Source organism: Salmo salar, chromosome ssa20 (assembly GCF_905237065.1).
Source record: "Salmo salar chromosome ssa20, Ssal_v3.1, whole genome shotgun sequence".
In the NCBI taxonomy this organism is placed as follows: Eukaryota; Metazoa; Chordata; class Actinopteri; order Salmoniformes; family Salmonidae; genus Salmo; species Salmo salar.
The window spans coordinates 36,257,294-36,277,735 of record NC_059461.1 but is presented as its reverse complement, the minus strand read 5'-3'; the positions used below and the strand labels follow the sequence as shown (position 1 = coordinate 36,277,735).

The 20,442-nt window shown below is 42.2% G+C and overlaps 1 protein-coding gene across 1 annotated transcript in view; it reads left to right on the top strand.

Annotated features, from left to right (window-relative positions):
* The window catches only part of LOC106580521 (zinc finger matrin-type protein 4), a 201,907-nt gene that overhangs the window by 120,351 nt on the left and 61,114 nt on the right, over window positions 1–20,442 (top strand). Inside the window, exon 4 of the mRNA XM_045703277.1 lies at window positions 12,757–12,913. Within this exon, the coding sequence (XP_045559233.1) occupies window positions 12,757–12,913 (157 nt within the window). The remainder of the gene's footprint in view (window positions 1–12,756; window positions 12,914–20,442) is intronic.

Here is a 20,442-nt window from a genome sequence, read left to right as displayed (position 1 = left end):
AAATTTTCATTCTGAAATAACTTCATATTTCTTAGTTAGTCAGATATTAGTTTAGAAAGAACAATGGGAGCTAACTAGCTAGCAAGCTACCAGCTAGCTGTAGCTTATCAATGGTAGCTAGCTAACTGATTAATTTGACCAAATAATTGACCAAAGTATTTCTGAATCCCATTATATGCATATATAGTTGAAGTCAGAAGTTTACATACACTTAGGTTGGAGTCATTAAAACTTGTTTTTCAACCACTCCACAAATTTATTATTAACAAACTATAGTTTTGGCAAGTCGGTTAGTACATCTACTTTGTGCATGACACAAGTCATTTTTCCAACAATTGTTTACAGACGGATTATTTCAATTATAATTCACTGTATCACAATTCCAGTGGGTCAGAAGTTTACATACGCTAAGTTGACTGTGCCTTTAAACAGGTTGGAAAATTCCAGAAAATGTCATGGCTTTAGAAGCTTCTGATAGGCTAATTGGCATCATTTGAGTCAATTGGAGGTGTACCTGTGGATGTATTTCAAGGCCTACCTTCAAACTCAGTGTCTCTTTGCTTGACATAATGGAAAAATCTAAAGAAATCAGCCAAGACCTCAGAAAAAAATTGGAGACCTCCACAAGTCTGGTTCATCCTTGGGAGCAATTTCCAAATGCCTGAAGGTACCACGTTCATTTGTACAAACAATAGTATGCAAGTATAAACACCATGGGACCACGCAGCCGTCATGACGCTCAGGAAGGAGACGCATTCTGTCTCCTAGAGATTAACGTACTTTGGTGCGAAAAGTGCAAATCAATCCCAGAACAACCGCAAAGGACCTTGTGAAGATGCTGGAGGAAACAGGTACAAAAGTATCTATATCCACAGTTAAACGAGCCCTATATCGACATAACCTGAAAGGCCGCTCAGCAAGGAAGAAGCCATTGCTTCAAAACCACCATAAAAAAGCCAGACTACGGTTTGCAACTGCACATGGGGACAAAGATTATACTTTTTGGTCTGATGAAAGAAAAATATAACTGTTTGGCCGTAATGGCCATCATTTGTTTGGAGGAAATAGGGAGAGGCTTGCAAACCGAAGAACACCATCCCAACCGTGAAGCCCGGGGTTGGCAGCATCATGTTGTGGGGTTGCTTTGCTGCAGGAGGGACTGGTGCACTTCACAAAATAGATGGCTTCATTAGCAAGGAAAATGATGTGTATATATTGAAGCAACATCTCAAGACATCAGTCAGGAAGTTAAAGCTTAGTCGCAAATGGGTCTTCCAAATGGACAATGATCCCAAGCATACTTCCAAAGTTGTGGCAAAATGTCTTAAGGACAACAAAGTCAAGGTATTGGAGTGGCCATTACAAAGCCCTGACCTCAATCCTATAGAAAATTTGAGGGCAGAACTGAAAAAGCCTGTGCGAGCAAGGAGGCCTACAAAGCTGACTCAGTTACACCAGTTACACTGTCAGGAGGAATGGGCCAAAATTCACCCAACTTATTGTGGGAAGCTTGTGGAAGGCTACCCAAAACATTTGACCCAAGTTAAACATTTTAAAGGCAATGCTACCAAATACTAATTGAGTGTATGTGAACTTCTGACCCACTGGGAATGTGATGAAGGAAAAAAAGCTGAAATAAATAATTCTCTACTATTATTCTGACATTTTACATTCTTAAAATAAAGTGGTGATCCTAACTGACCTAAGACAGGGAATTTTTACTAGGATTAAATGTCAGTAATTGTGAAAAACTGAGTTTAAATGTATTTGGCTAAAGTGTATGTAAACTTCCGACTTCAACTGTATATTTATAGTCCGGACTATGACATTGCTTGTCCTAATATTTCTTAATTCCATTATTTTACTTTAGATTTACATGTTTTGTTATATATTACTGCGCTGTTTGAGCTAGGAACACAAGCATTTTGCTACACCCACAATAACACCGGCTAAATATGTGTATGTGTCCAATACAATTTGATTTGATTCAAAGTTTCTGTAGCTGGCTAATTCATTTGATTGTGCTTTGTGATACACCCGATTTTATGCTGTTTTAGTCCACACATGTCACCCTGTCACGTACAGTAATACCTTATAAAAACATCAGGGCGAAACAATAAAATTGCCCATGCTTATTGTCCTACCAGATCCGTGATGAGAAGGTTCTAGCTAGTGTATTATCAGGTCCCAGGCTCCCATTTACTTTTTTAGGATTATTTATTTGCAGGCTATTTACAAAATTGTTTTTTGCTTTAGCGCCATCTGTTCCTTACAGTCTCACGTGTGGAATTAAGCCGTCTGGTGCAGGAGACTCATTGGGAGGAGACTAGAGCAGACCCGGAAGTTCGGACTGAACAGATGCACATTTGAGCACCCCAGGACGGTCCATTTTCTTTGTGCTGTTGTAATTTATGCTATAAAATCCTGCGATTTCATTGGAGCCGTTCCCCCTCATGGCAAATAGCTGGCAAAACAATCAAGGAAATGTTCTCTTGACCTATGCACCCCCAGATGCGGAGCTGGCATTCACTGAGGTGCAGAGTAGTAAGTAACAATATATTTTTGGACAGGAAAATTTACACATTTACCACACTTAAATGAGTATTTAAATCATAATCCATGAATTATATAATATACAGTACCAGTCAAGTTTGGACACATCTACTCATTCAAGGGTTTTTCTTTATTTTTACAATTTTCTACATTGTAGAATAATAGTGACAACATCAAAACTATGAAATAACACATATAGAATCATGTTGTAACCAAAAAAAGTGTTATATTATATAGATTTTATATTTGAGATTCTTCAAAGCATTCACCCTTTGCCTTGATGACAGCTTTGCACTCTCTTGGTATTCTCTCAACCATCTTCATGAGGTAGTCACCTGGAATGTATTTCAATTAACAGGTATGCCTTGTTAAAAGTGAATTTGTGGAATTTCTTACCTTCTTGCATTTGAACCAATCAGTTGTGTTGTGACAAGGTAGGGGTGGTATACAGAACACAGCCCTATTTGGTAAAAGACCAAATCCATATTATGGTAAGAACAGCTAAAATAAGTAAAGAGAAACGACAGTCCGTCATTACTTTAAGACATGAAGGTCAGTCAATCCAGAAAATGTTAAGAACTTTGAAAGTTTCTTCAAGTACAGTCACAAAAACCATCAAGCACTATGATGAAACTGCCTCTCATGAGGATTGCCACAGGTAAGGAAGACCCAGAGTTACCTCTGCTGCAGAGGATAAGTTCATTAGAGTTAACTGCACCTCAGATTGCAGCCCAAATAAATGCTTCACAGAGTTCAAGTAACAGACACATATCAACATCAGCTGTTCAGAGGAGACTGCATGAATCAGGCCTTCATGGGGCTATACATTTGGGTAAAGTTTTCTTCTCGCCTGACTAGCCTTGTTTCACTGCCAAAATAAAATGAAACCATCTAGTGTTCAGCGAAATAACAACACAATGTCAAATACAGGTAGCCTAGTCAAATCATGATATCCAATCACATTGACCGTTAATCTCTTGCGGGAATTCCACTAACGGTCCGTATGTAGCCAAACGTAGCAGTGAAAATTGTTAACTTTGTTAAAGCAAGGCCCCTGAACTCTCGTGTACTTTCTGCACTATGCAATGATATGGGCAGCGACCATGTAACGCTTTTACAACATACAGAAGTGCACTGGTTATCAAGGGGCAAAGTATTGACATGTTTTTTTTAATTGAGAGACTCTCCGCAACTATATTCAATGTGCTGGACAAAATTGAGGCTATGATTAAGAAGATGGAGCTCGTCTCTGTCTGCATTAACAAGGACAACACACAGGTCTTTCCATCATTTTCTTTTGTGTGTAAATGAACTCAAGCTTAAGGACAATGTCAAATGTGATATAGCGAAGCACCTGAGTGAGTTGGGTGCACAATTACGCAGGTAACAACTGGATTCGTTATCCCTTTCATTCCCTGCCTCCAGTCCACTTAACAAGAGAGCCTCATCGAAATTGCAATAAGCGGTCATGTGAAAATTGAATTTAATCAGAAGCCACTACCAGATTTCTGGATTGGGTTGCGGTCAGAGTACCCTGCCTTGGCAAATCGCATTGTTAAGACACGGATACCCTTTGCAACCACGTACCTATGTGAGAGTGGATTCTCGGCCCTCACTAGCATGAAAACTAAATACAGGCAGACTGTGTGGAAAATTATTTAAGACTGAGACTCTCTCCAATACAACCCAACATTTCAGAGTTATTTGCATACTTTCAAGCGTACCCTTCTCATTAACCTGTGGTGAGTTATTCACAATTTTCGATGAACAAATAAGGTTTTATATGTAAGATGGTTAAATAAAGAGCAAAATTATTGATTATTATAAGAGCTCTTTGTCACTTCCCACTAGCCGGGTTGTGACAACTCACACTAATTCTTATGTTTAATGAATGTGTTGTATAGTGTGTGTGTGTGTGGCAGGCTTACAATGATGGAAAAAAACAACATTTAATTCTCTTATTGAATTAAACTCCAACATTTTTCTTACACATCTACCAATCGGTGAACTTCTTTGAGAGGCATTGAAGGACCTCTCTGGTCTTTGTGGTGAATCTGTGCTTGATATTCAGTACTCGACTGAGGGACCTTACAGTAATTGTATGTGTGGAGTACAGAGATGGGTAGTCATTAAAAAAATCATACTAAACGCTATTATTTAACACAGAATGAGTCCATGCAACTTATTATGTTATTTATTAGGCACATTTTTACTCCTGAACTTATTTAGGCTTGCCATAACAAAGGGGTTGAATACTTATTGACACAAGACATTTCAGCTTTTCATTTTTTATTAATGTAAACATTGTTCTACAAACAAAATTCCACTTTGACATTATGGGATATTGCATGTAGATAGATCAGTGACACTAAATCTGAATTGAATCAATTTTAAATTCAGTCTGTAACACAACAAAATGTGGAAAAAGTAATGGGATGTGAATACTTTGGCACTGTAGATATAAATTTCACAAGAATTATACATTTATGGATTTTTTTTATGTATTGTTTTTCTCTTTATTGAACCCGACCGCCACCCAATAATTCGTCCACACAATATTTTATGACTCTAAACCTGTCCGCCCGCGGATATAACCACGGGGACTGTGGGTTATGAGTCAACCCATGCATCCCTAGTGTGTGTGTGTGTGTGTTTTTCGTTGAGTGACTAACAGTGCAGTATCCAGGCAGGCAGGCCTCTCTCTTTCTCCACTCAAGCTGCTCTCCTCTCAGCACTCACTGTGGGAGTGGTAGTAGTCTGCCATTGTTCCTCTCCCTCACTATCCAGACAGGAAGGAAAGATCTGGCCCAGATTTACAGCTCTGTACTAACACTGAGTCTCTGTCTCTGAGACGCCAATAGCACACCATCGGCCTAGGCTACATCTGCATCCCAAATGGCAGAGCCCTGGTCAAAAATAATGAAATCAAATGTTATTTGTCACATACACATGGTTAGCAGATGTTAATGCGAGTGTAGCGAAATGCTTGTTCTTCTAGTTCCAACAGTGCAGTAATATCTAACAAGTAATCTAACAAATTCAAAACAACTACCTTATACACACAGATGTAAAGGGATTGAATAAGAATATATATACATATAAATATAGGGATGAGATATGGTCGTGCGACAAAGGCAAGATGCAATAGATGGTATGAGATGAGTAATGTACGATATGTAAACATTACTAAAGTGGAATTACTTGAAGTGACTAGTGATACCTTTATTAAATCCATTTGTTAAAGTGGCCAGTGATTTGGGTCTGTATGTTGGCAGCAGCCTCTCTATGTTAATGATGGCTCCTTAACAGTCTGATGGCTTTGAGATAGAGCTGTTTTTCAGTCTCTTGGTCCCAGCTTTGATGCACCTGTACTGACCTCGCCTTCTGGATGATAACGGGGTGAATGGGATGGTTGTTGTCCTAGATGATCTTTTTGGCCTTCCTGTGACATCGGGTGCTGTAGGTGTCCTGGAGAGCAGGTAGTTTGCCCCTGGTGATGCGTTGTGCAGACTGCACTACCCTCTGGAGGGCCTTGCGGTTGAGGGCGGTGCAGTTGCCGTACCAGGTGGTGATACAGCCTGACAGGATGCTCTTAATTGTGCATCTGTAAAAGTTTGTGAGGGTTTTAGGTGACAAGCCACATTTCTTCAGCCTCCTGAGGTTGAAGAGGCGCTGCTGCGCCGCCTTCACTACGCTGTCTATGTGGGTGGACCATTTCAGTTTGTCTGTGATGTGTACACCATGGAACTTCACTTTCCACCTTCTCCACTACTGTCCCATTAATGTGGATAGGGGGGTGCTCCCTCTGCTGTTTCCTGAAGTCCACGATCATCTCCTTTGTTTTGTTTACATTGAGTGAGAGGTTGTTTTCCTGACAGCACACTTCCAAGTGCCCTCACCTCCACCCTGTAGGCTGTTTCGTCGTTGTTGGTGATCAGGCCCACTACTGTTGTGTCGTCTGCAAACTTGATGATTGTGTAGGAGGCGTGCATGGCCACGCAGTCATGGGTGAACAGGGAGTACAGGAGGGGGCTGAGCATGCACCCTTGTGGGGCCCCAGTGTTGAGGATCAGCAAAGTGGAGATGTTGTTTCCTACCTTCACCACCTGGGGGCGGCCCGTCAAAGTCCAGGACCCAATTGCACAGGGCAGGGTTGAGACCCAGGGCCTTAAGCTTAATGATGAGCTTGGAGGGTACTATGGTGTTGAATGCTGAGCTGTAGTCAATAAACAGCATTCTTACATAGGTATTCCTCTTGTCCAGATGGGATAGGGCAGTGTGCAGTGTGATGGCGATTGCATCGTCTGTGGACCTGTTGGGTCAGTATGCAAACTGAAGTGGGTCTAGGGTGGCAGGTAAGGTGGAGGTGATATGATCCTTGACTAGTCTCTCCAAGCACTTCATGATGACAGAAGTGAGTGCTACGGGGTAATAGTCATTTTGTTCAGTTATCTTTGGTACAGGAACAATGGTGGCCATCTTGAAGCATGTGGGGACAGCAGACTGGGATAGGTGGTCTGCGCATGCTCTGATGATGCAGCTAGGGATTCCGTTTCGGCCAGCAGCCTTGCGAGGGTTAACACGTTTAAATGTCTTACTCATGTCGGCCACGGAGAAGGAGAGGGGAGGACCGCAGTCCTTGGTAGCGAGTTGCGTCAGTGGCAATTTATTATCCTCAAAGCGGGCAAAGAAGGTGTTTAACTTGTCTGGAAGCAAGACATCGGTGCCCGTGACGTGGCTGTTTTTTTTTTGGAGTCTGTAATTGCCTGTAGACTCTACCACACACGTCTCGTGTCTGGGCCGTTGAATTGCAACTCCATTTTGTCCATATACCAACATGTTGCTTGTTTGATTGCCTTGTGGAGGGAATAACTACACTGTTTGAATTCGGCCATATTCCCGACCTCTTTCCATGGTTGAATGCGGTGGTTTGTGCTTTCAGTTTTGTGCGAATGCTGCCATCTATCCACGGTTTCTAGTTGGGGTAGGTTTTAATAGTCACAGTGGGTACAACATCTCCAATGCACTTCCTAATAAACTCACTCACAGAGTCAGTGTATAAATTACTGTTATTGGCTTTCCGGAACATTTTCCAGTCCACGTGATCAAAACAATTTTGAAGTGTGGATTCCGATTGGTCAAACCAGCGTTGAATGGTTCTAGTCACGGGTACATCCTGTTTGAGTTTCTGCCTATAGGACAGTACGAGCAAGATGGAGTTGTGTTCAGATTTGCCGAAGGGAGGGCAGGGGAGGTCTGCATTGCGCTAGTTAGAGTAGCAGTGGTCCAGTGTTTTGCTTGAGCAGGTACAACAGTCAATGTACTGGTATAATTTAGGTAGCGTTGTTCTCAAATTAGCTTTGTTAAGATCCCCAGCTACAATAAATGCAGCCTCAGGATATATGGTGTCCAGTGAAGTTCTTTCAGGGCTGTCGAGGTATCTGCTTGGGGGGGATATAGTCGACTGTGACTATAATCGAAAATAATTCTCTTGGGAGATAATGCAATCGGCATTTGATTGTAAGAAATTCTAGGTCAGGTGAACAAAAGGACTTGTGTTCCTGTATGTTGTTATTGTTACACCATGAGTCATTAATCATGAGGCATACACCCCCACCCTTCTTCTTACCAGAAAGATGTTTGTTTCTGGTGCCACAACTCATGAAGAAGCCCGTTGGCTGTACCGACTCTGACAACATATCCTGAATAAGCTGGATATTGGCGACTAATATGCTCGGAAGCGGTGGATGGTGTGCTGGCCTTCTAAGTCTGACCAGGAGGCCACTCCATCTGCCTCTCCTGCGGCGACAACGTTGTTTTGGGTCCCTCTCTGGGATTAGATCCTATGTCCAGGGTGGAGGTTCGAACAAATGATTCGCTTCGGGAAGGTCATATTCCTGGTTGTAATGTTGATAAATTGACACCGCTCTTATATCTAATAGTTCTTCCCGGCTGTATGTAATAACACTTAAGATTTTCTGAGCTAACAATGTAACAAATAATACATAAAAAAAATTACTGCATAGTTTCCTAAGTACTTGAAGCGAGGCGACCATCTCTGTCGGCGCCATCTTGCTATCTCGCTATCTCTAATAGGTTACCATTTGTGACTGATCGCCTCGATTAGGTCTTATGTAGCACAATTTGAAATTATGTCTTTTACATTGCATAAAAGTAGAGACTCAGAGGTAGAAAATTGTATATCGTACACTGCAGTTGAGGAACAATGGGAAAGTAATTCTGCTTAGAAAGTTGATAGACTCGGAACCCCACTTTTGAGATGACGCTTACCCGACACACTTTTCTAAATCGACGGGTCATGTGAAGGAAATGCTATAACCACCCCTCACCCACATCTAGCGAAGTGGATGGGTCACTATTGCCTAGACATGTACACATGTTCATGAAATACAATCGATGTCCGTAATCACCCCCAGACACACCTGCTAATTTGATGGGTCATCTAATAATCTGGCCGAAGTGTTTTGTTTAGACATGTAGCTAGCTAGGTAGCTAGCTAGCTAAACAATGAACCGGCATAACCCCAACTCATACTACTACAAATACAAACATTGACATAGCTGTAGTATGAATCTGCAGGTAGCTAAAGCTAACAAACTAGGTTCAATGTTAACTATCTAACTTTAGGCTATAACTAGCAATGAAAATGGATTTCTGATTCAAATAATATTACTACACGGATGTCTACAAGCTAATGTTTGCTAGCTAACTAACAGTATGCTTTAACTTGCAATAAAAATGACTTTCTGACCATTAGAAACTTATATCTGGAAAATGTAGCTAGACTCTTACCTGTATACATGGATGAACGCTTCATGGCAGACTGGAACCAATTTACTCCGTTTTGTTTGTAGCTACATCTTGTTTGGCCAGCTTTGTGTCAAGTCACTCCACTTCACACTGACCATGGCAGGTGTGCAGAAAGTAACCCATCACTTTTTCCTACTGATCTGTCGATAGCGCCTGCTAAATTCAGGGCATCAATGTTGAAGAGAAAAGTAGCAAAACTTTTGTAGTTCTCGATGGTTAACGTTATATCTTTCAAACTGAACAGCTCACGTTATAGAGATGCTACATGGCAGACCAATCCAAACTCATCTCCCGGCATATCCAGCCCATACATTATCGCGGCCAATCATGGCTAGTGGGAAGGTTCCTGACTTTTTCCATGGCTAAACCAACTAGGCTTGTAATTTTACAATTTTATAAATATTTATGGATGTAATACAAGTTTGTAATTAAGGCACATGAAAGTTCACAAGTTTCAGAAGGCATTTCTGCCCCCAAAAAATGCATTTTGACAGAAAAATACATGTTTATGTTCAAATGCTTCTGCTGTGAAGTAGTGGCGTGCAACATACGCCTAGTTTCCTGAAAAGAGTCACATTTGAGACACATCCACACGCTGTCTCTCGCAAGCCTGCAGACCCTAGGCCTACATCACACTGCAGTGCACCATCAAGGATCCGATCTGTTCTATTCGGCTCAGTAGTACGGGGAATTGCGTGTCAAGGCTATGTATAGAGGAGTGTTTTGTGTTGGTGTCATGTAACGTGTGACTGTGCCTTAAAGCACAGCGTTGTGTCACAGTGTGCTGTGCTGTAACCAGATCACTATCCACTACTGCCATGTTCTCCACTTCGCAGGGAGATGGAACCGTGGGGAATACCTGAAAACAAGCTTTGGGTTTTAGTCACAGAAGGAGATGGGCTCATCCATCATATGGCTCTTTAAGATTCCTTTCAGTGCAGTGCTGCGTATTATGCATACATTCTGTACTATACGAGGGAAATGTATATGAGGAATGCTTTTGTGTCTAAAATGTAAACTGCCTGGCTCCAGCAAGCAAAACAAGTTAAATATGTTTGTGACTGTTAAAGGCCCTATGCAGTCAAAAACGTGTTTTCCCTGTGTTTTATATACACTGAGTATACCAAACATTAAGAACACCTCTTTCCATGACATAGACTGACTAGGTGAAAGCTATGATCCCTTATTGATGTCACTTGTTAAATCCACTTCAATGAGTGTGAATGTGTGAATTCAGCGGGTGAATGGGCACGACAAAACATTTAAGTGCATTTGAACGGTGTAGTACTGTAAGTGCTGGTTTGTGTAAAGAACTGCAACGCTACTGAGTTTTTCCACGCTCAACAGTTTTCAGCGTGTATCAAGAATGGTCCACCACCAAAAGGACAACTAGCCAACTTTGCAAAACTGTGGGAAGCATTGGAGTCAGCATGGGCCAGCATCAGGGGGGGAAGGAGGAGGTGCAACTCAATAGGAAGGTGTTCCTAATGTTTTGTATTGTCAGTCCATTTCCACACTGTGAGGTTGGAATAATAATCTGCCTGGAATTTCAGCCTGTTGTTGTGGGATGGAGTTTTGGGCTACCTGCTGACATCACCAGGTGGTCAATTAGTTAATTGACCAAGTAGAAAGAGTGTTCCAAACCTCTCTGCTAATAACAGCTACTTTTCAGTTTTCCACTCCCCACTCAGACCACTACCAGACAGTCCTAGCTAAATTCTTGCTTGAGAAATTGCTCTTGGTAAGAAGCTAGGTACTTATTTGTTACCCAGAAATGATTTGATATTAAGATAAAAACGGCTGCGTTGGACCTTTAAAATGTAATAGCACATTCACAACACAAGAAAGTGAACTTAAATCAGAATGATTTGGGTCTGAAGTTTTGATCGTTTTTCTTCTGGACTATCAGCCTGTCTATAAGCCGCCTGGTGGGATAGCTTCCTGGTAGAAATGGCTGCATCCATCTCCCACAGTCTGGCAGCCAGGTGCTCGCTCTCTGTCTCTCTGTCAGGATAATGCGTTTCTGCATCAGGCAGGGAGGCAGCACAGATGCAGTTACAGGGAGAGGTCCTCCATCCCATCACTCCGCACTTTCATATACATTTACATTTACATTTAAGTCATTTAGCAGACGCTCTTATCCAGAGCGACTTACAAATTGGTGCATTCACCTTATAATATCCAGTGGAACAACCACTTTACAATAGTGCATCTATATCTTTAAGGGGGGGTTAGAAGGATTACTTTATCCTATCCCAGGTATTCCTTAAAGAGGTGGGGTTTCAGGTGACTCCGGAAGGTGGTGATTGACTCCGCTGTCCTGGCGTCGTGAGGGAGCTTGTTCCACCATTGGGGTGCCAGAGCAGCGAACAGTTTTGACTGGGCTGAGCGGGAACTGTGCTTCCTCAGAGGTAGGGAGGCGAGCAGGCCAGAGGTGGATGAACGCAGTGCCCTTGTTTGGGTGTAGGGCCTGATCAGAGCCTGAAGGTACGGAGGTGCCGTTCCCCTCACAGCTCCATAGGCAAGCACCATGGTCTTGCGGATGCGAGCTTCGACTGGAAGCCAGTGGAGAGAGCGGAGGAGCGGGGTGACGTGAGAGAACTTGGGAAGGTTGAACACCAGACGGGCTGCGGCGTTCTGGATGAGTTGTAGGGGTTTAATGGCACAGGCAGGGAGCCCACCCAACAACGAGTTGCAGTAATCCAGACGGGAGATGACAAGTGCCTGGATTAGGACCTGCGCCGCTTCCTGTGTGAGGCAGGGTCGTACTCTGCGAATGTTGTAGAGCATGAACCTACAGGATCGGGTCACCGCCTTGATGTTAGTGGAGAACGACAGGGTGTTGTCAATATACTCCATACAACTTCTGAAATGCCTCCATTTGCATCCCACCAAGAACCAAATGATTAAGCCCACGAGGAGTGTAAATTGCTCTTGTCCCCAGGAACTGTGGCGTGTCGAGCTTACTGATGTGCTGCTAAATATACAGCTGCCCCCTAAGCACCATGTGGCTCTAATATACAGGGTTTGGGGAGTATTTGCTGGTGCAGGGTTATATTGTACACCCCCACGCAGAGTACACTACACCACACACACACAGTGATGAATCATATGGGGTTGGGGGTCACATCTAGAACAATATTACCTTTGAGGGGTTTTTCCCCCCTGAAAAATGACCCTCCCAAAAAATGACCCTATATTTGACCACACAATTCCTTTTGTCATATTCATGAGTTAATTTATCAAAGCTTCCAGTGAAAAAATAAAATCTACTTCCTTTAAAGTGATAGTGATATGTTTTTCTCTGTTACTCTTTTTTGGCTGATAGCCTTGTTGACTGAACCTGTGTGTGTGTGTGTGTGTGTTTTGCAGGGAAGTGAGGAGGGAGACGTGGACAAGAACAAGTGCTGCACGCTGTGTAACATGTCCTTCACCTCAGCAGTGGTGGCACAGTCACATTACCAAGGCAAAATCCACGCCAAGAGACTAAAGCTGCTGCTGGGGGAGCAGCCTGCCATCACAGCCAAAGGTAGGCTTCTCTCTTTCTCTGTCTCTGTCTCTCACTTTCTTTTCGCTCTCTTTCTTTCTATCTCTCTCTCTCTGTCTCTTTAACTCACTCTCCGGTAGAGACATCTGCATGTTGTTTCCTTGTTGAAATGGAACTTGTCCTTTTGTCACCTCGACAAGACTGCAGTCTGATGACATCAAACAATCCGAGGAGACTTGCGGTGACAGATGTGACAGAGATGTCTAACACAACTCTGTGTTAAGATCGATGTGCTTGTCCTCACACACAGATGTTCTAGCTAGGACAACTAGACAAGCAGAAAGCCACAGGTAAACTTTGGGCTACTAGCTAGCACAGAGAGTCAAGAGATAGAACCCCCCCCCAAAAAAAATAAATACGTTTTAACCTTTATTTAACTAGGCAAGTCCGTTAAGAACAAATTCTTATTTACAATGATGGCCTACCAGGGAACAGTGGGTTAAATGCCTTGTTCAGGGGTAGAAAGGCAGATTTTTACCTTGTCAGCTCGGGGATTTGATCCAGGAACCATTCGGTTACTGACCCAACACTCCAACCACTATGCTACCTGCCGCCCCCTTGTGTGTACGGACTGATGGAGAAACTCAATGTATCGTCTTATTGTCTGTGGGTGTTTTTGTTTAGATGTAATCGTCTGCCGCAGTACCTCGGGGTTGAGGAAAGTCTGGACGATACTTTAAACTACAGCTGCTGCTTACAAATTGGCAGTTGAAAGAATAATGGCCATTGGGTAAGCTGGCCATGGGGTAAATTAGGATTAGAAAAAATAAAAAATAATAAAAAAAAAAATAATCAGATCATTCCCTAATGCAATCCCTGAGACATGGATATGCAGAGGGGATGCAGGTGAATAAATCACCAGCTGTGTTTGTTTATTTGGGGGTTCTATCTCTGGAGAATTTGCATCTGATTGTAAGTCTTTTCACATGCTGATTTTTTGACTCATCTGTAATTTCAGATATCCTTGAACAAAATGTTTACTTTACCTTGGTGGAAAGCCCTCTGTGCCTATTGTTTGACTCTGAAATAGTTCACAATTGTGCAATTAGCTAGTGGAGAGGCATAGAAATACAGTGCCAAAACAATACATTTGGTCGGTTTGTGTCTCATATAAAAAAGGCAGAGGGATGCTTACCCTAGCTGAAACCAAGGCCAGACACTGGCGCAATACGCATTATAGTAGTCCTAGCCTCAGTCTCTGTCTCTGTGTGTAAATGTACAGTATCTCTGTCAGTTCTACAGTTGAAGTCGGAAGTTTACATACACTTAGGTTGGAGTCATTAAAACTAGTTTTTCAACCACACCACAAATTTCTTGTTAACAAACTATAGTTTTTGCAAGTCGGTTAGGACATCTACTTTGTGATTGACACAAGCCATTTTTCCAACAATTGCTTACAGACAAATTATTTCACTTATAATTCACTGTATCACAATTCCAGTGGGTCAGAAGTTTACATACACTAAGTTGACTGTGCTTTAAACAGCTTGGAAAATTCCAGCAATGATGTCATGGCTTTAGAAGCTTCTAATAGGCCAATTGACATAATTTGAGTCAATTGGAGGTGTACCTGTGGATGTATTTCCAGGCTTACCTTCAAACTCAGTGCCTCTTTGCTTGACATCATGGGAAAATCTAAAGAAATCAGCGAAGACCCCAGAAAAAAAATTGTAGGACTCCACTGGGAGCAATTTCCAAATGCCAGAAGGTACCACGCTCATCTGTACAAACAATAGTACGCAAGTATAAACACCATGGGACCACGCAGCCGTCATACTGCTCTGGAAGGAGATGCATTCTGTCTCCTAGAGATGAACGTACTTTGGTGTGAAGAGTGCAAATTAATCCCAGAACAACAGCAAAGGACCTTGTGAAGATGCTGGAGGAATCAGGTACACAAGTATCTATATCCACAGTAAAACGAGTCCTATGTCGACATAACCTGAAAGGCCGCTCAGCAAGGAAGAAGCCACTGCTCCAAAACCACCATAAAAAAGCCAAACTACGGTTTGCAACTGCACATGGGGACAAAGATCATACTTTTTGGAGAAATGTCCTCTGGACAGATGAAACAAAAAATAGAACTGTTTGGCCATAATGACCATTGTTATGTTTGGGGGGGAAAAGGGGGAGGCTATCAAGCCGAAGAACACCATCACAACTGTGAAGCACGGGGGTGGCAGCATCATGTTGTGGGGGTGCTTTGCTGCAGGAGGGACTGGTGCACTTCACAAAATAGATGGCATCATGAGAAAGGAAATTTGTGGATATATTGAAGCAACATCTCAAGACATCAGTCACGAAGTTAATGCTTGGTCGCAAATGGGTCTTTCAAATGGACAATGACCCGAAGCATACTTCCAAAGTTGTGGCAAAATGGCTTAAGGACAACAAATTCAAGGTATTGGAGTGGCCATCACAAAGCCCTGACCTCAATCCTATAGAAAATTTGTGGGCAGAACTGAAAAAGCATGTTCGAGCAAGGAGGCCTACAAACCTGACTCAGTTACACCAGCTCTGTCAGGAGGAATGGCCCAAAATTCACCCAACTTATTGTAGGAAGCTTGTGGAAGGTTAGCCGAAGCGTTTGATCCAAGTTCAACAATTTAAAGGCAATGCTACCAAATACTAATTGAGTGTATGTAAACTTTTGACCCACTGGGAATGTGATGATAGAAATAAAAGCTGAAATAAATCATTCTCTATACTATTATTCTGACGTTTCACATTCTTAAAATAAAGTGGGGATCCTAACTGACCTAAGACGGAATTTTCACTAGGATTAAATGTCAATAATTGTGAAAAGTTTAAATGTATTTGGCTGATATGATTGTGGACTACAGAAAAAGGAGGACCGAGTATGCCCCCATTCTCATCGACGGGGCTGTACAAACTAGAACAAACTAGAATGGTCCAAACACACCAAGACAGTCGTGAAGTGGGCACGACAAAGCCGATTCCCCCTCAGGAAATATTTGGCATGGGTCCTGAGATCCTCAAACGTTTCCACAGCTGCAGCATCGAGAGCATCCTGACTGGTTGCATCACTGGTAATTGCTCGGCCTCCGACCGCAAGGCACTACAGAGGGTAGTGCGTACGGCCCAGTACATCACTGAGGCTAAGCTGCCTGCCATCCAAGACCTCTACACCAGGCAGTGTCAGAGGAAAGCCAAAAAAGATTGTCAAAGACGCTAGCCACCCCAGTCATCGACTGTTCTCTCTACTACCGCATGGCAAGCGGTACCGGAGTGCCAAGTCTAGGACAAAAAGGCTTCTCAACAGTTTTTACCCCCAAGCCATAAGACTCCTGAACAGGTAATCAAATGGCTACCAGGACTATTTGCATTGTGTGCCCCCCCCCCCCCACCCCTCTTTTACGCTGCTACTACTCTCTGTTTATCATATGTGCACAGTCACTTTAACGACACATTCATGTACATATGTACATACTACCTCAATAGGCCCGACCAATCAGTGCTCCTGCACATTGGCTAACCGGGCTATCTGCATTGTGTCCCACCACCCGCCGACCCCTCTTTACGCTACTGCTACTCTCTGTGCATCGTATATACATGGTCACTTTAACCATATCTACATGTACATACTACCTCAATCAGCCCGACTAACCGGTGTCTGTACATAGCCTCACTACTATATATAGCCTTGCTACTGTTTTTCACTGTCTTTTTACTGTTGTTTTTATTTCTTTACTTACCTATTGTTCACCTAATACCTTTTTTGCACTATTGGTTGGAGCCTGTAAGTAAGCATTTCACTGTAAGGTCTACACCTGTTGTATTTGGCGCTCGTGACAAATAAACTTTGATTTGATTTGTATGTAAACTTCCGATTTCAACTGTGTATGTAGGGAATGTGTTGTGCAAAATGCTCAACATAAAGTGGAAACATATCTAGGCCCAGTCAGTCCCACACCCTGGAACCTCAGGGTCTGTTTTTCCCTTTCAGGAACACTCTCCTCCTCTTCTTCTTATCCTCCATTCATCCCCTTTCTCCCAGTGAGTCCAGTGACCGGGGACAAGGGCTGTGTCCCAAATGCCATCCTATTACCTACTCTCTTGGGTGAGGATCATAAGCGCCAGATCAGCACAGCACAGGGCTGACAAATACCCCCCAGTCTCAAAGAAAATAAAAACTTATAAAGAAAGCAGCTGACTAGATTAAACGCTTTTTGGTCCATGAGTGAAGTGTGCTTGTGTGCCTGTGCAACTAATCCTGGATGTCTTTATCTAGACGTGACACGGGTTGTGTTCTAGAGTGTACACATGGTAGTGGACACATGGACACTCTTACTGACAGTTGTGGCTGCTTTGCGTGATGTATTGTTGTCTACCTTCTTGCCCTTGGTGCTGTTGTCTGTGCCCAATAATGTTTATACCATGTTTTGTGCTGCTACCATGTTGTGTTGATACCATATTATTGTCATGTTGTGTTGCTACCATGCTGTGTTATCATGTGTTGCTGCCTTGCTATGTTGTTGTCTTAGGTCTCTCTTTATGTAGTGTTGTATTGTCTCTCGCCGTAATGTGTTTTGTCCTATATTTACATGTTATTTATTTATTTTTTATTTTTATTTTTAATCCCAGCCCCCGTCCCCGCAGGAGGTCTTTTGCCTTTTGGTAGGCCGTCATTGTAAATAAGAATTTGTTCTTAACTGACTTGCCTAGTTAAATAAATAAATAATAAGTGTTGTACACATGGAACACATATTACTCAGAATTTGACAATTTAGTTATAACTCAGACCTTGTATTCCACTATGTGGCATAAGTTATACTGCATGTATACTGAACATAAATCAAAACGCAACATGTAAAGTGTTTTTCCCATGTTTCATGAGCTGAAATAAACATTCCAGAAATTTCACAGGCGCACAAAAAGCTTCTTTCTTTCAAATTTTGTGCACAAATGTGTGTTTACATCCCTGTTACTGAGCACTTCTCCTTTGCCAAGATAATCCATCCACCTGACAGGTGTGTCATATCAAGAAGCTGATTAAACAGCATGATCATTACACAGGTGACCTTGTGCTGGGAACAATAAAAGGCCACTCTAAAATGTGCAGTTTTGTCACACAACACAGTGCCACAGATGTCTCAAGTTTTGAGGGAGCTTGCAATTGGCATGCTGACTGCAGGAATGTCCACCAGATCTGTTGCCAGATAATTTAATGTTAATTTCTCAACCATAAGCCGCCTCCAATGTTTTTTTAGAGAATTTGGCAGTACTGTACGTCCAACTGGTCTCAACTGCAGACCACGTGTAACCACGTCAGCCCAGGACCTCCACATGCAGCCTCTTCACCTACGGGATGGTCTGAGACCAGCCACCCGGACAGCTGTTGAAATTGTGGCTTTGCACGACTGAATAATTTCTGCAAAAACTGTAAGAAACCATCTCAGGGAAGCTCATCTGCGTGCTCATCGTCCTCACCAGGGTCTTGACTTGTGTCATGAAGTGGCCCTTTCTGGGTGTAGATCGTGGCTTCCCCCTTTCTCACTCTCTCCTACACCCAGGTTCTGTATCTCAGGTTGTAAATTCCTGGCGGAGACTCTCTCTCTGCATGAAAAGGGAGAGAGAGACCACAGAGTGAACAAAGGATTTCATGTGGCCGAACTCTTAAGTCCCCAAAATGGGAAAATGAAACTATATGTCCACTTGTGAGAATGTTGGAAGGGTCCATGGACACTTAAGGGACAGTTATGTTGAGTGTGTTTCATTTGGTAACCTCACAAAGGACAGGAAACACACATAACTATATCTCTGAATGTGTCCATTTCTCAGTTATGGTGTTTGCATCTAATTATTTTATAAAATGAATGAGTAAAGTTCAAACTATTTGTGAAATTATGTAATGTGATGTTAACCTTTAATTTTGAGAGAATTGTATTCCCTGTAAAGTTTAGTCAGCAGCCACGCCCCCATGAGCACAGACATGATCTGGCAGCGTGAGCTGTGACTGCGAATAGTTAAGACCACGCGTACCTCGGTGTAAGCTGAGGTGGCACAGGTTTGAGTACCAAGACTAGAAAACCATACCACGTGGTGATTTGGCTACACGGATGGAAATTGTTAAACTATGAGACTATCGATCCCTACAGAATAAGAGCAAATCATAGATATTAATTACTAGTCTGATGCTAGAAATGATGTAAACCTGGGATGCAAATACCAACAACCACCGAAACATCTATTCTAAGAACAATGGGCGCCTGACATATCCATTACAGACACTATCAGGAGCCGCCGATAGACCTACAACCACTCTCTGATGAAATGACTCTCCAGCAGACGGACCGACGAATATAATTATCCACTGTGTAGTGAAGCCATTTTGTCTTTCCCGCTCTCTCAGTCCACACACCCTTCCCTTTGTCCACCAAGCCGTCATATCGGTTTAGCTCACTAGGGGATCTTCCCTATCATTGTTTGTAACCAATATCTACTGTTTGTTTGATTTATGCATTTCTGTGATTATTTAGTTAGTTAGTAAATAAATGATTAAGCCAATTGATGTACGGATGATTCATGGTTTAGGCTGTGTTCGTGCAGATAACCAAAAATTATATGACGTTTGAAATGAGACTGACGTGAGGTAAAGAATAATTAATTAATAGAAGACTAATTGATCAGATATTAAAATATCTGAAGAGTTATATTTGGAAAATTGTAACTTTGTAATCTGAAGATTTTCCATGGTGCCCCGACTTCCTAGTTAATTAATTTTACATGATTTGTTTAATCACGTAATAATAATTACAGAGAATTGATTTGATAAAATAACAGTCTTCACCTTAAATGATACTAAAGACACGACACCTGACTGCAGTTCTGCAAATGTAGGCAAATGCTCACCTTCGATGGCCAATGGCATGTTGGAGAATTATTATTGTTGTTATTATTTCATATATATATATATACACAGTTGAAGTCTGAAGTTTACATACACCTTAGCCAAATACATTCAAACTCTGTTTTTCACAATTCCTGACATTTAATCCTAGTAAAAATTCCCTGTCTTAGGTCAGTTAGGATCACCACTTTATTTTAAGAATGTCAAATGTCAGAATAATAGCAGAGAATGAATTATTTCAGCTTTTATTTCTATCATCACATTTTAAGTGGGTCAGAAATGTACATACACTCAATTATTATTTGGTAGCATTGCCTTTAAATTGTTTAACTTCGGTCAAATGTTTTGGGTAGCCTTCCACAAGCTTCCTACATTAAGTTGGGTGAATTTTGGCCCATTCCTCCTGACAGAGCTGGTGTAACTGAGTCAGGTTTGTAGGCCTCCTTGCTCGCACATACTTTTTCAGTTCTGCCCTCAAATTTTCTATAGGATTGAGTTCAGGGCTTTGTGATGGTCACTCCAATACCTTAACGTTGTTGTCCTTAAGCTATTTTGCCACAACTTTGGAAGTGTGCTTGGGGTCATTGTCCATTTGGAAGACCCATTTGCGACCAAGCTTTAACTTCCGGACTGTGTCTTG